The sequence below is a fragment of the Glycine soja genome, chromosome 3, assembly GCF_004193775.1.
Source record: "Glycine soja cultivar W05 chromosome 3, ASM419377v2, whole genome shotgun sequence".
Classification (NCBI taxonomy): Eukaryota; Viridiplantae; Streptophyta; class Magnoliopsida; order Fabales; family Fabaceae; genus Glycine; species Glycine soja.
In genome coordinates, this window is record NC_041004.1 from 36,712,097 (window position 1) to 36,727,591 (window position 15,495).

The following is a 15,495-nucleotide window of genomic DNA, read 5'->3' on the forward strand; positions in this document are numbered from 1 at the left end:
AATATGCAAAAATGAGTTCCAAATGGAGTGTCTAAATTTTAAGACGATCCAATGGTTATGAAAGAAAAAAAGAGAATTTTTAAAGAGAAAGAAGAAAGAACGAATTTGGAAGAAAGAGAGAGCGTAATACATGTAAAACAAAATTGACATAATATATCTCTATTTGGATACTCTGAACCTTATTTATTTTATTTTATTATTTCATAAAAAGAGAGTTCTATTTTACTCCTTATTAAATAAATAAATAAAATATCATTTTTATTTTCTAAAAGTACATATTTATTTTATTTACCTTAAAATCTTTATTTTAATTAATAAAACTATTTCTTTTTATTTATTTAATTACAAAAATTTCATTATTTTTTTAAAAACTTTATTTGTTTTTAAATAAAACTCTTTTTAATTTATTTTAAAAAATAAGAATATTTTACTTTTGGGGAGAATTTTCTTCTCCTTTTACTAAAATGGTTGCAGACTTTTAAGGAATGTTCAACACGAGTTATATAAAAAAAGCCAGCATGGTTATGATAAAAACAGTGTAATCTAAATCCACCTCACTTAACCAAATCCTCGAGCAATATACTAGGTGTTAAAGACAAAATACAGTAACTTACACTATCAATCACAATCACATCTACAGCACCACTTTTTGTTAATGTAACAACCATGCTTAACAAATTTTCAGCACAATCAGGATGTGATATATATAAGAAGGTTTTCAGTATCTACGCCCATCGATTCCATAAGTGAGAAGTCCAATGCATTTTCCACATCAAGATATGCACAATATCCTGACAACAGAATAGACGGAAACTATCAAATTGACAGCACATTATAAGCTAGACACCATACTCCAACAGAAATAGCGCATCAAGTGAAGAATATGACTGAGAGTCTTGCAGGTGTCAATTGACAAGAAATAACACAAATTTAATTTTCAAGTTTTTGGTAAGAATAAAAGTCAAAGGAAATAACTTTTAGAGAAAGCTTAGTGCATTTCATGCATGTCTACACTCCAGTATTGTTATGATGAACAAATTCAATATATAAAAGCTTAGATCATCACCAAGAAACTAACCTATTTCAAATGAAGGAAAGACTTACAGTTGCCTCCAATCCATTTTACATATTTTACAAATTTTCCTTGGATATTCTACCTCCAAATTATTTGCTTGGTTTGAAATTCAAACAAGATTCTTTTTTTTTCCTAAATGCTTTCCCTATGCTTCACTTTTGAGAAACCATAAAATGATATGATGCCAATTATACTAAAAGTAATAATTGATGACAATTTACGAGCTCATAAGGATGTTTCTGTATACATAGAGCCTTTAACCGGCACATTTGCCACTTAAAGGAAACATAACTGTGCAAAATAAATTCTAGTTGCATGATTGAAGAATTTACTCATGTTGAAACTTGTCAGAAATTCATAACTCACTTTCTGACAACTTAATATAACTCTGGCAGGAACTGTGTATATATGCTTTGATGTATATTTGATCTCTCAAGCATCTATATTTTATTCTCCCACTTTTTTTTATCTGTCCACTTCGGAAGTTAACACAAATTATGAAATGTAATTAATATCCTCGTATATATTAAAATTATTATTAACTTCCTATTCTCTCATTTATAAATGTGAGAAGTATATAAGAATTAAGAAGAGATAAGGGCATGATTGAGAAATAGTAATTAATATTGTCTGGAACTTCTAAGTGAACAGATAAATAGAAACAAAATCTCCTATAAAAAGTGGATAGATAATAAGAAACGGAGGGAGTATAGCACAAAGAAAAATATGCTTCCATGCCAAGCTCCAAAAGTTCATTATTATTGCCTAGCCAAGAATTGATAATTACTCCAGTCCCTTATTAACATCATCAGTACTCATAAGAATCTCGAACAGAAATCTCCATAAACAGACTCCCCCCGCCCCCCAATAAAACTAAATACTAATTGAGAACTCGTTCATATACTTGAAGTGAGTCTAAAAATCTGAAATTCTGATACGTACCTCCAAGCTTTTGAGCTTCTTTAATAATTCGAAGTGCAATTGTAGTCTTACCAGCTGCATCTCGTCCATAAATTTCCACAATCCTACCCTAAAATGTTGCAATGCAATACACATTAGGAAATTTTTTAATATAATGGGAAAAAAAATCATATGCTAGAAGTAAGAATCATCATTTCCAGTCAAGTCAGTCAAGTGCCCATTTGAAAAAGGTTGACCAACCCAAAACCATACTATTGATAGTTGACAAAGCATTCAAGTGCCACATTACAAATTTAAAGTGATCATCTATCATCCAATAGTTAAGATCTGGGGATAGAGAATGAAAGAGTAAATCAAAAGAACAGAAAGGCTGCTCTATAGTGAAAAAATGTTATTTGTCAAATTCATGTGGTCTGCTGCTTTAAACAGCTGACTAATTCTTACAGTGAATAATACACATAATATATCATTAAGAGGCTTAAAGAAAGATTCCCTTTGGCTGCAAAAGGTTCAAATTCTGAATCCTATGGGTGTTTCAAGAGAAAAAAGCTGAGATGAGAGGAAAAAAAATCATCACAAGAGCTAAACTGAAAAGATCTTGACTGCTCCATCTCACCTAAATATGAAGAATCAAATTTCCTAAAATAATAAACTTTTTAATTCGTTTAGTATACATTATAAATATAAAAGACAGACACTCTCTAAGTTTATCACAATTAACAAAGCAAAGATAAACTATTCTAAGCTTCTATTTAGCATATTAACAGTGGGAGGGGAATACTCATCTTATGTGTATTCAAGGTTCCCAATGAAGATTTGTCACTGCTTTTGACGGGGACAATTTCGTACCAATACCATGGTTACCAAAGAAAAAAGGATATTAAGTGGGAAAGAGAACTAGCATGAATAAAAGGAAAGACGGGACGAACTAGGGAATTTATGACCCCTAGATTCCTTGTCTGAATATATCTATCTATACCTAAAATTCTAAATATCAATATCAACACTTTTGGTCGCCACTCAACCTGAATTATTTTCCTGTTAAAGCCCTATTGCTAAGAATTTTCTATTCAGACTCCAGTTTCATATTAATATTGACCAGTAAATCCAAGCATTTAAGGCCATCTAACCATCAGAAAAAAGCAAATAGTGCTACTACTACACAATTTCGCTGGGTCATTGTTAGGAATCTTCTCTACTTTACTAACTGCAACTAGAGGTAGAACAGATGCACACAAGAACCAACACAGAACAGTACATGCAGAGATAAAGGAATCATTGTTATTGATAGTTCTTTCACTCTTTATGCAAGGAAGAGCACTCTCTTCTCTTACAACACTGAGACACCTCTTAGGTTCTCTCAATACAATCAATTTCCCTTCTCTCCTTCTCAAGAAAGATGCTATTTATTCAAAACTACTAACTAACCTGCTATACACCAGAAATTTTCTTCCCACCAGGTAAGGCCGCCAATGCTGGATGGCTAACACCAAAGCCATCAATTCTTTCTCATACACCGACTTATTCAATGATGCTTCTGACAAAGGTTTGCTGAAATAAACAATGACCCTCTTCTGCTGAAGCAAAACAACTCCTATCCCCTTGCCTAAAGCATCACAGTCAATGGCAAAAGGTTGAGAAAAGTCTAGCATTGCTAGCACCAGAGCTGTAGTTAACGCTTGCTTTAATTGACAGAAGGCTTCTGAGCTTTCCTTAGTCCAAGTAAAATTCCCCTTCTGCAGCATGTTGGTAAGAGGCCTAGCAATCTTCCCATATCCTACAATGAATCTTCTGTAATATCCCGCCAACCATAAAAATCCTCTCAAACTCTTGACTGATTTGGGTAACGGTCATTGAAGCACTGCCTCAATTTTCCTTGTATCCATAGCCACTCCCTTTGCAGAAATAATGTGACCTAGATATTCAATTTCTTGCTGCCCAAAACTGCACTTCTTGAGGTTGGCAGTAAACTCATGTTGAACCAGGGTTCCCAAAACAGTCCTCAAATGTTGTAAATGATCTTCCCATGATGAACTATATATCAATACGTCATCGAAGAAAACTAGAACAAATTTCCTAAGAAATGGTTGTAGTGTAGTCACCTTATTTAAAGCCCTGTAGTCAGTGCATAGTCGCCAACTTCTATCTTTCTTTTTAACCGAAATCATAGGGGTCGAGTAAGGACTGTTGTTGGGCCTTATAATTTCAGCATGAAGCATCTCACTGACTTTCTTTTCAGTTTCATTTGCCTGTAGATAAGGGTATCTATAAGGCTTAACATTGATTGGATTAGTTCCTGTTCTGATAGGGATGGCATGATCGACTGCCCGAGGTGGAGGTAGTCCTTTCCTCTCAGAAAATACACTAGAAAATTCATCCAGTACCCCTTGCACTTGTTTTTGTTCTACAATAGAACCTCCATATTGCACTGCTTCTTGTGTATCCACAGTATCCTGTACCTATAGAAACATGGCCAATTCAACATCTATATGCTTGCAAATCGATTGCAGAGACACTTTAGTTCGTAGCAGTTTAGGATCACCTTGAATTTTCACTAACTGCCCTTGCTGTTTGAACTTCATTGTCAGAGATTCCAATTTACCTTGACATCTCCCAACTTTTCCAGCCATGCTACCCCAAATATGATATCTATACCACCCAAATCAAATAGAAAGAATTTCTCTGTTATGGTCATTTGTCCCAGCTGAACCTCCATCTGCTCACAACAGCCTTGAGCATTTTTCTTGTTTCCATCACCCAATCTCACTCCATAGGTTTGAGTAGGAGTCACTTTCAAACCTAGTTGCTGCACTAAGTCTTGAGAAATAAAGTTGTGGCTAGCACCACTATCAATAAAAATCAACACTTTTTTGCCCTGAATCAGCCCTTCCAATTTCATTGTTTGTGGTTGAGTAAATCCACCAGCTGAGCAAATGGATAAGTCCATCCATTGACACTCCACCTTTGTTTCTACTGTATTGTCAAATGTATTCTCAAGCTCCCCTTCCAATCTTGAAATCTCCCCCTAATCGTTAATCCATTCATCATCTGCCAAAATAAGCAACTTGAGGATTTTTTCAGGGCACTTGTGACCAACAACAAATTGTCCTCCACAATGGTAACAGTTTTGCTTCGCGGCGGCAAAGATACTCTTGATAGGGCAAGTTCCGGACTCCCCTATTCTGCGATCCCGAGCTCGTAGGCTCACTTTGATTTGCAGCCATTACGTTGGTAGAGCTACGCGCATCCCTTGCTAGAGTTCGATTCTGACTTTGGGTGTTGTGAAAGGTGTTCATAGTGGATCCTCCAACACTGCTATCCATGTTCCTCCCTTGGGTTGAAAATGAAATTCACGACTATGCAAATCAATCTCTAGATTCCCTTCTTTTTCAAATTCCTCGAAATCAGCCGCCAACTCCATGGCACTTGACAGATCCTTCGGTTTGTGGGGACGAAATTTTGCGCAGATGTCATTGCGAAGTCCCGCCAAAAAATATCCTCCCAATTGCACTTCCTTTGTACCCAAGACTTGAGCCACCAGCACCTCGAATTCCTGAATGAATTCAGTCACAGTCCCCGTTTTGGCACAACGCTACCAAACGTTCGTAAGCATCTCCCCTTTCGGTACCGATGTAGCGCTTAATCAGCGTTGCCTTGAAAACAGACCAACTCTTCCGCTTTGCCTTTTGCTTCCAATACTGGAACCAATGCAAGGCGTTTCCCTCCATACTGATAAAGGCCAATCTCACTTTCGCGCTCTGTTGGACGTGTTGCACGGAAACAAACTTCTCCACATGTGATCCATCCTAACGGATCCTCCCCTTCAAACACTGGCATTTTGACCCCTTTTGCCCAATAATGGCGTGACGAATGCAGTATCAAATCCTCCTCAGACTCGCTTGCTTCATCCTCCAATGCTGATGAAGGCTTGGGTTCCGTCACGGACTCCGCATCCTCCAACCCACTGTTCTACTCCTTAGATGCATTATTGGCATCATTATACGTGATGCCTTTCTATTCCATGAGCATCTTCATCATCCTGTGCAAATCTTTAATGTTGTCGCATCGTTTCAACACCTTCGCAATCACCTCAGTTTGTTTCTTGGATGATTTCTGCAACTCAGTGGTCATCGCCTTTAATTTGCTGGTTGTTGTTTTCAATGCTGTAACCGAAGATTCCAGCACAGTGAATCGAGCCTCATTGCCATCCATGATTCTTTCTTCGACAAATCGGACCAGTTGTTAGGAATCTTCTCTACTTTACTAACTGTAACTAGAGGTAGAACAGATGCACACAAGAACCAGCACAGAACAGTACACGCAAAGATAAAGGGATCATTGTTATTGATAGTTCTTTCACTCTTTACACAAGAGCACTCTCTTCCCTTACAACACTGAGACACTTCTCAGGTTCTCTCAATACAATGAATTTCCCCCCTTTCCTTCTCAAGAAAGATGCTATTTATTCAAAACTACTAACTAACCTACAGCTGGCAGAGTCTAACTAATTTCCAACAACCTAGCTGTCACTCTTTCTCATCTAATTCTTGCTACTGTACACTAGCCATGGCTTAGCTACAGTAGATGATTCCTCTTGCCTAACAGTCATCCACCAGCAAACTATGAGCACATGATACATATCCCCATCTCATAAATGTGCAACACATTTTCTTACACCAAACAACTGTCTAAACTCTAAAGAACAGATGCACAAGTCCTATTGTCACCTTTGGTAATCCTCTAATTCCCAGAGCTAGATGAAGCTTCAAGGAGCCTATAGATATCACACGAGCACGGCGTACACCAAAAATCTTCTGTAGAGATAACATAGATTACTTGCTAAACTCGCTAACAAGCTGTGAGAGAGCCAAGCAAAGTGCATTATCTTTGTCTGCTGCTTTGACATCATCATGGGTCACATCACATTCAAAATCTGAAGCTTCAGCTGAAATGCTTCCAATGTCATTTAGTAACACATCATTTTCGATTATTTTATTCTTAAAGAAATGAAAGGCATACTTATATTCATACATCCATACATACTCACAGTCACAGGTATACTAGGAGATATGGGAACTAGTACCTGCAGAAGAAAGAGAGCAGGCATTCATGCCAATCCTGGTCATTACTTGTCTACCTCCATTCTGGTAAGAAAAAGAAAGGCATAATTTGTCACAAAAGGAGATGACAATGGCTTAGACAATACTCATTTAGGGGAAATGGAAACATATGAACACAATTGCAAGAGACAGAAGGGAAAATAAAATTAATTACGACACTGGACGTGTATTCAATCAGTAACTATAGGTTTAACTTAATTAAAACCTATTAACATTTCGAAAGATCATCTAATCGTCTAATCCCAAAACAAAAGCTCACATCAAACTAGAGCCATTTTGGATAAACTTTTCCATAAGCCCTTACAGGAAAAGAAAATGAACTAAGCTTCTCTCATAAGCTGATGCATAAGTAAAAATACGCTTTCAAAGAAGCTAATATGAGAGAACTTCTACAAATTAGCTTAAGCATATGCTAGTTTACCCTTTTGTTTTCTTCTTGTTTTCTTCTTTCATAAGTACTTATGCAGAAGTTCATCCAAACAGAGCATAAACAAATATAACAATGCTTTGAATTAACAACATTAGAGGAACATTACCCAGCTCAATTGAACTATCAAACCAAATCCACAAATCTGTCCCATCAGGATTCAGGAGCATTAGCACACTTCAATTTTCTTTTTTAAAAAATAAAACTTTAACAAATGAGACGTAGTCAGGTTTCATATTTAATAAAACAAGTTTATATTCAGTCTATGGGTAAGTAGTAGTTGCAAACAAAATATGTGAGAGTGATAGGTTTTGGAAAAGGAAAACAAAAACAATGATAATGAAAGTGTAGGGAGAGAGAGAGGACCTGGCAGAAGGGGCAGAGAGAGATGAGGAAAGTAAAGGCCTAGCGAAGATATGGAGACGAGGAAAAAGAGACATTTTTATGAGACAACAGAGGTGTGTGGCGGCATTTACGACTTCATGAACATTTGAGACAGCACAACACGAAGCTAGCTTATGCTCATGATGTTCTGTTCTTCGATCCCAGCTTACCTAAGTAGACTTAATATAAGAAAAACATGGGAGAAGGAAAACTAAGGGAAGGGTTTTTGGGTGGTTAAGGAAGTTAGAGTAAAAATATTTTAATAAAGATAAAAGAATTGCACGGTTAATGATCTTTTTATGGAAATGGATTCTGCACACATCAGTGAATTTTAACCATTGAATGGAGACTGATATTTTGAATTAAATTTATCCAGATAAATTATGAGTGGTATGAATTATATTTAACAGTTGCGCGATCAATTGAATGTGAGAATTTTTTGACCGATGGAAATCCAAATTCTTGATTAGTAAAATCCTAAGAGTGTGTTTGGATGAATACTTTCATCTGAGCAATTCATTTTAAATGAGATATTAAATTATTGTCATTTTAAATTTAGTGTGTGGATAATAATTTAAGAAGAAATTAAATGCCTGGAATTTTAATAAAGAATTTTAATTAATCAAAACTTAGTCATATGAAATTCTCCTAAAAATCTAGGAATTTGAATTTCTCAAAACGTGTTCGTACTCACACCGTGCTGTACTCATTAGTCTTCTTCCAAAGTCAAGCAATCTCTGTGTTCGAAATGGCTCGTACGACGCAAACCGCAAGGAAGTCCACCAGAGGAAAAGCTTCGAGAAAGCAACTTGCCACGAAAGCAGCACACAAGTCCGCTCCGGCGACCGGCGGCGTGAAGAAGCCGCACCGTTTCAGGCCAAGTACGGTGGCGCTAAGGGAGATCCGAAAGTACCAGAAGAACACCGAGCTTCTCATAAGGAAGCTTCCTTTCCAAAGACTCGTAAGGGAAATCGCTCTGGACTTCAAGACCAATCTCTACTTCCACAGCAGCGCCGTCTCCACTCTCCAAGAAGTCGCAGAGGCCTACCTCGTTGTGCTCTTCGAGGACACCAACCTCTGCACCATTCACCCAAGAGAGTTACCATTATGCCCAAGGACTGAGGCCTACCTTGTTGGGCTCTTGTTTATTTTCATTGAATATTGAAATTTTAATTTTTAAATAAATATTTAAAAATGAAAATTTGAATTTTATTGAAATTGAATCACTTTGTCCAAACAAGAAAATTAAAATATAAGAATTTGAATTACCTCATCCAAACAAAATATTTACAAAAGGAAAGGAATTAAAATCAAGGCAATTAAAATGTTATGAATTTAAATTTCTTAGAAATTTTTAAATTCCTCATCCAAACACATGGTTAGGGATTGTTTGATAAGAGAAAAAAAACTATGTTCAGAAATGATGATTCTTAGAAATCCTGATAATTATATTTTTTTTGGAATTGAAAAAAATTGCTTAATTAATCATTAAAAAATTTATTTAAATTTTTTAAGAATCAAAGAATTGTATAAGTTAATTTATTATTTTAATTATTTATCATGTTATACAATTTAATAAAAAAATAATATGATATTTTTATATAGAAAATATGAAAGAAGATAAATGCAAAAACTCTAAGTCAAAACTTATAAATATTTCATATTTTTTTAACAAATAAAATAATTTATAAGAAGATGTGTTAGGAAAAAAAAATATTCTGTTTTTTTTAATATAGATTTACCGACCACACCGGCTCTTCGGTGGCGGAAGCGTTGACTGGTCTTTCCCTTCTCACTCTCTTCTCTTCACAATAAAAATCCAATCTGTGTTGTTCAGCGCAGCACGCCAAATCAAAGCGCGTGAGAAAAGCAGAAATGGCGGCGGCTACGGCGATTTCTCAGCTAGGCTGTTTTTCCGCCGTCCACCGCAGCTCACACCTCCGGCGCCGCTCGTTTCTGTTCCCTTCCCCTCGCTCCAAGGTCTTTCGCCTCTTTCTAATTTTGATTCTTTTTTGTAACTTACTAGGGTTCGTGTTTAACCACAATTGCGTGTTTCAAGCACGCCAATGTAGAAGTTACTAAATAGATCTAAAGCAACGATTCCTGAATCATACGTTGCCCAGGGAATTTTGAAGTAATAGTGTTAAAAAAAAGTAACTGAATTTTTGCTTCGAGAACTTTAATTTCCATTGAGAAGTTGTGTTAGGTAGGGATTTTGTTTAGTTTATGGATTGGCTCGCTGAATACATTGAGTGCGTTTTTGAGTTAGCTTGTTTTGAAGAAAATATATATAATTGAGTTTTATTAGCGGCTTCTTGATATATTATTTTAATGATTAGTTCTTCTTAATCATTCTTTCCCAAACATGATTTAGTGTTGAAGATAGTGCCTTTTGTTCATACAGTTTTGTTTTCTGATTGTTAGTTTTAGTCAAAGGATTTTGTGTGACTGTGTAACTTCTGAAACAGATTACTGAGAAAAGAGCGGCAGCATTAAGTCATTAACATAAATCCATTTTATTTAGGAATTCCATAAAAACAAAAAATGTCTGCCTGTTTTACCATAGGCAATATATTTTTAATCACCGGAATACCTTGCTTTCCTTCTACTGTTGACTTTTCTGCTGTTAAGCACACATAATCTACATCTTTCAAATTTGGCATCCATGCCTGCTTATATGTAGGCCCTGTTTAGATAAATTTATCCATAAGCACTTATAGGAGAAGAAAAAAAATAGCTTACGCATAAGTTAAAATCAACTTTTAGAGAAGCTAAATGATATAGCTTCTACAGATTAGCTTATGCATAGGCTAATTTCAACTTAAACTTGTAGAATAAGCTTATTTCCTTTTTTCTTCTTTTCTTCTCCTATAAGTGCTTATAGAGAAATTTATCCAAACAAGGCATGTAGACATGTTTCTCTGCAAGTACTGAATAGAATGCTTTATTGATTATATATACTTGTATGTATATGTAATTCTAATGAGAATACAAAACTTATACATGCATAGCCGAGTGCTGGAAGTGTACATAACTATTCAAGTTGGCCTTAATGATGATAGATTGGCATTTTTCTCCACATTTAGGGGAAAGTCATATTAAGTCTATATGCTTGCACATATCTCTTGCTATATTGCAAGGATAGTGCTAGACAATATCAACAGACTTGAATAACAGCATACATAATGTTACGTAAGAGTTTGCTAGAGCAATTATTTGTTATTGATACTAAACAGGAAGCATGTCTCATTTAGTTATCGGTTGTTATGAGTCTGGAGAGGCATGACACGGATACTGCTGGGTCTGATACCAAAAATACACTAAGTTATGCAGTTGATGTGTCAAAGCTACATGTTGAAGAAAAGAAGAACTCATATTCAACAAAAGATGGCCATGATGCTGAAAAAATAGGGTTTGGAGAGGCAACACAGGAAAGTGTCGATCAACCGAAAAGGACTGCAAAGATTCATGACTTCTGTTTAGGCATTCCCTTTGGTAAGTGTTTCCTTGTTAGTCAATTTGCATGTTAGGCAACTTTATTGTTAAGTTATAATAATGTGTTCCACTTACAGTGTGCTTGGTTGGATGAAAATGGAGGGGTGGGCTAGTTCTATTTTAAAAAAAAATGTTTTTATACCATATTTGATTCAGAAATTTGGGAGTGGAAGGGAGGAGATATGGTAGAGCTAAAATCCCTCCCTGCCTGTGTTTGTTTCCCCTTCAATATTTGGGGGTGGGGGGGGGGGGGGGGGGGGGGTGGATGGGAGGGAAAGTGGTTTATAATTTTTTGACTGTGCAGACTAAATTGCCTCAAATTTATTTACCACTTTATTAGGTTAGATCTACATAAGTTGAGATAAAATATTAGTGAAAGGGGATAAAAAACAATTATACCTTCTTTTCAAATTTCAAAGAGTGTAGTAAAAAAAATTATGATCTTGATCTCTCTTTTTCCTGACCCTTGGCCCATCTCGTCTGTTGTCTACTCCATAACTAAATCTTGGGTCCTAACATTGCCCTTTCCTGGAGCTACAGCCTTGTCCTATCACATTGTACTTCTATTAATTTCCCCATATTTTCTGGCCTTTGATGAATCTTCTCTCTCCTAAATAACTTGTCTGCTAACCATCACCATTACATATTCTGGCTCCACTTGATCTAGTAATTCAAGTTCCAGTCCCTCTAGCAGGTTGTTAGGCACAATTTTAGGGAAACCCAATTTCCTACCTCAAAACACTTGTTCCTTTCTTTTTCGATCCACATTCTCATTCATGAGTGGTTGTGCTCATATTAGGTTTTGTCTCAACTGTGATAGCACTTCTTCTCTGTCCTTCATATCTTGAGAGCTAGAGCCTCTACTCTGGTTTTCCTAGATAAGAGGCATACCGAGGTAGGAGGCTTCCTCCATAGACAATTTCAAAAGGCATTATACGTGTGGATGCTTCATGTAACATCGTTGGTTGTTAACTTCTCAACGGCTCACACACTGCAACACTTACACATTGACACTTCACTCAATGTCCTTGTTGGTCAGAACCTTTCATAGGTAGTCCTTTTCGAGACATCAACAACCAACTTTGACACCGCTCGGCTGCTCTCAAGATCAACACGGGACTTTTCAGCGTGTTGTTGGTCAGAACTCAATGATTGTCCCCACAAACCAACACGGGACTTTTCAGCGTGTTTTGGCCTCACTCACTCGCTTTTCGGGAAACTTTTTGAAAAGTCACCCATCTGATAATTGCTCTAAGTCAAGCACGTTTAACTATGGAGTTCTTAAGTGAAAGGCTACCAAAAAATAGATGCATCTTGTTAATATAAGTAGTACCAATTAATTTCTTTAAGATATTCTTAACTGTACAGTCTCATACTTGTATAACCTCTGGATCCCTCTCATTTCGGTGTGATTCGTTCAGGGTGTTACACTTGAAAAGATTTGTTGTACCATAGCTAAGCCCGGATCACACAATGAGGTAAAGCAACTCAAGTTGGTTTCCAAACACCTATTCAAGACTTTGGTTTGACCATTTGATTCAAGATGATATGAAGAGCTCATTGTAATTAATGTCCCATGGAACCTAAACAATTATTTCCAAGAATGGCTAAAGAAAAAAGAATCTCAGTCACTAACCACTGATTTGGGAATACCATGCAACCTTACCACATACATATCTTGAAAATAACTCAATGACTATCTTGGCCATACAAGGGTGCTTAAGCAACAAAAATGGCTATAATTTAATTGCATATCATCAACACAAATAGAAGGGCTCATACATAGTCTTGTAGGAAAACCCATTATGAAATCTCTAAGTGTCTTCCCAATGATTCTCTAGAGGCTGTGTGTGGCTTCATATTTGTTCCTTTGACAGACATGACAGGACTCCACAATGTCCTGGACACTTAGTCAATCCAGTAGACAAGGCAACTAGGGGGGTTCTCTCCCCGTCCTCGTTCCAACCAAGGACTGGACTGTTTGAGTTGAACTGAAACAATTCAACAATTTAGCATTTCTTTTTCATCCAGAATTAACAATTTAAATTGCTTATTAGAAGTTTAGAATGGGTTGGTAGAGGGTGGAATTTCTCACCACAACGGAAGTAAAGGCTTTTTTTTTCACTCAATGAACTCAAGGTAAAAGTGGTGATGAAACCCTTTCATCTTCTCTGTCGAGACTCTCCAATGTTGGGGCACCAGTCACAACGACAAAGCAGAGAGAGAAGATCTAAGATTAGAAGAAAGTTTGTGTTATTCACTGGAAGAGCTTGGACAGAAAACCAGAGCTTAACTCAGATTATATATCTGTCGCAAAAATTGCAAATCCCCCATGTCCCTTACATGCCTGCTGTATCTTTTACATTTAACTAACTGGTCATCTCTCAACAGTCAACAGTGCCAAGCCAACTATTGCCAGCTCAACTTACTAATACCTGCTAACTAACTAGCTTCTTGATCTCTCTTCTTGCTCCTGTAGTATACTTTCCAGACCTTGGGTCCTTCTCTGTTATTGTCCACTAACTGATCTGTACCTGAACTTTGGGTCCAAACAATTGACCTCAGAAAAGGCTTTATGAAGTCTAGTGTTATATAGATTATGGCTTATTAAACTTTTTACATTTACCTGGTAGCTGAACAGGGTATAGTATTTGTGCGTGACCTCTTGTTTGAGATTTGTGACATCAATAATATGGAAATATGGTATTATTTCAGTACAGAAAGAAAAATTATACAGTATTCTATTAGGAAACTATCCCCCTCCCTATTGAAGATGTTATATCTCATCTTTATCTTTTGCTGTAGGTGGATTTGTTTTAACAGGAGGGATTATTGGATTCCTTTTTTCACGGAGTCCTGCAACACTAAGCAGTGGTGTGCTCTTTGGGGGTGCTTTACTATTCCTCAGCACCTTTAGCATGAAGGTCTGGAGGCAAGGAAACTCAAGTTTACCATTTATTCTAGGACAAGCAGGTATATGATTTAAGCAGCATTGTTATAGCATTGCATTGGTCTTGGAATAAAATAAAAAAAAGGAAACATAAGGAAGCTGCAGCATAATCTTATTATTTGGATAAATGTTATGTACTCTCTTGACTTGTTTCCTTATTTTACAGCTTTGGCAGGGGTTCTTATCTGGAAGAACTTCCAGAGCTACTCATTGGTAGTACATCTATTTTGACAAAAACTGTTCTTATGTTGTGTCTCATTGGTAGTACATGTACTTATTTGCTTTTCTGGATGCAGGCAAAGAAAATATTTCCATCGGGCATTAGTGCTATTATAAGGTATCTCAATCCATTGCTTTTATCCTAATTAATTATACTTTGGTCTTTGAAATTGATAATTGTTCTTTTAGCCCCTTGTGTGTTAGATTGTCCTAATTTTGGTCTGATTGCTCTATGCTTGCGGGAAATTTTTGTTTGCAGTTCTGCAATGCTCTGCTTTTATTTATATGTGCTTATATCTGGAGGAAATCCCCCGCCTAAGAAATTGAAGGCATCTGCCAGCACTGCATGATGAGATAGTCAAGGTTATGCTAGCCTATATAGAATATGGGGATATGATTCTTATTTTTCTGTGAATTGAAATAAGTTTTGGATGAAAATCTGATAATTTATATCTATATTTTTTTTTATAAATCATAATCGTTATTTTCAGTCCATTTTAGCTGTATATTCAGAATTGGGCTACATTCTGGTCCACATGTGATGTATTGGATGTTCAATGATTTCTGATCGAAATGGATTCAGCTTATATTTTCTCTGATAGATACAGTTCATGCAAAGATTAAGAAAAGGAGAAATGGAAAACAAATGGTGAAGATTAAATTCTGTAATGCCTGTGTTTTTTTCCATACAGAAGGGGAAAAAGAAAAGGGTAACGTGATCCTTTCCCTAATATGGCTCATGACTCGTGACTATTTAGGGTAACAAAAGATTAACAAGGATCGATGTAAACAAGTTAACAATCAACCTAGGCATAAGATTGGTAGTAAAGTAGCGATTAATATTATACTCAGAGCAATACATACTCAACCAAGCAGCATTGGCTAAATGAAAAAACTCCTCTAA

The 15,495-nt window shown here is 36.3% G+C and overlaps 1 protein-coding gene, 1 long non-coding RNA gene and 1 pseudogene across 2 annotated transcripts; 2 read left to right on the forward strand and 1 right to left on the reverse strand.

Moving 5' to 3' along the window:
• Positions 1 to 539: 539 nt before the first annotated feature.
• Positions 540 to 8,162, reverse strand: LOC114406680. The gene is made up of 4 exons (XR_003665464.1): positions 7,910 to 8,162; positions 7,080 to 7,140; positions 2,018 to 2,105; positions 540 to 791 (listed from the first exon to the last, which is right to left on the reverse strand). It is a non-coding gene; the product is annotated as an uncharacterized LOC114406680 (long non-coding RNA).
• Positions 8,163 to 8,669: 507 nt separating this feature from the next.
• LOC114406681 lies at positions 8,670 to 9,049 on the forward strand (annotated as a pseudogene).
• Positions 9,050 to 9,677: 628 nt separating this feature from the next.
• On the forward strand, positions 9,678 to 15,192 carry LOC114406682 (protein FATTY ACID EXPORT 1, chloroplastic-like). Its single transcript, XM_028369448.1, has 6 exons — positions 9,678 to 9,907; positions 11,182 to 11,422; positions 14,228 to 14,395; positions 14,539 to 14,585; positions 14,669 to 14,709; positions 14,851 to 15,192. The coding sequence occupies exons 1-6, from the start codon at positions 9,803 to 9,805 to the stop codon at positions 14,939 to 14,941; spliced, it is 693 nt and encodes a 230-aa protein (XP_028225249.1). The 5' UTR covers positions 9,678 to 9,802; the 3' UTR covers positions 14,942 to 15,192.
• The last annotated feature ends 303 nt before the right edge of the window (positions 15,193 to 15,495 follow it).

Coding starts and splice junctions, on each gene's coding strand:
- LOC114406682 (XM_028369448.1), top strand. CDS start 9,803: ATGGCGGCGGCTACGGCGATTTCTCAGCTAGGCTGTTTTTCCGCCGTC. Junction 11,423..14,227: donor CTGTTTAGGCATTCCCTTTG/GTAAGTGTTTCC, acceptor CTTTTGCTGTAG/GTGGATTTGTTTTAACAGGA. Junction 14,710..14,850: donor GGCATTAGTGCTATTATAAG/GTATCTCAATCC, acceptor TTTTGTTTGCAG/TTCTGCAATGCTCTGCTTTT.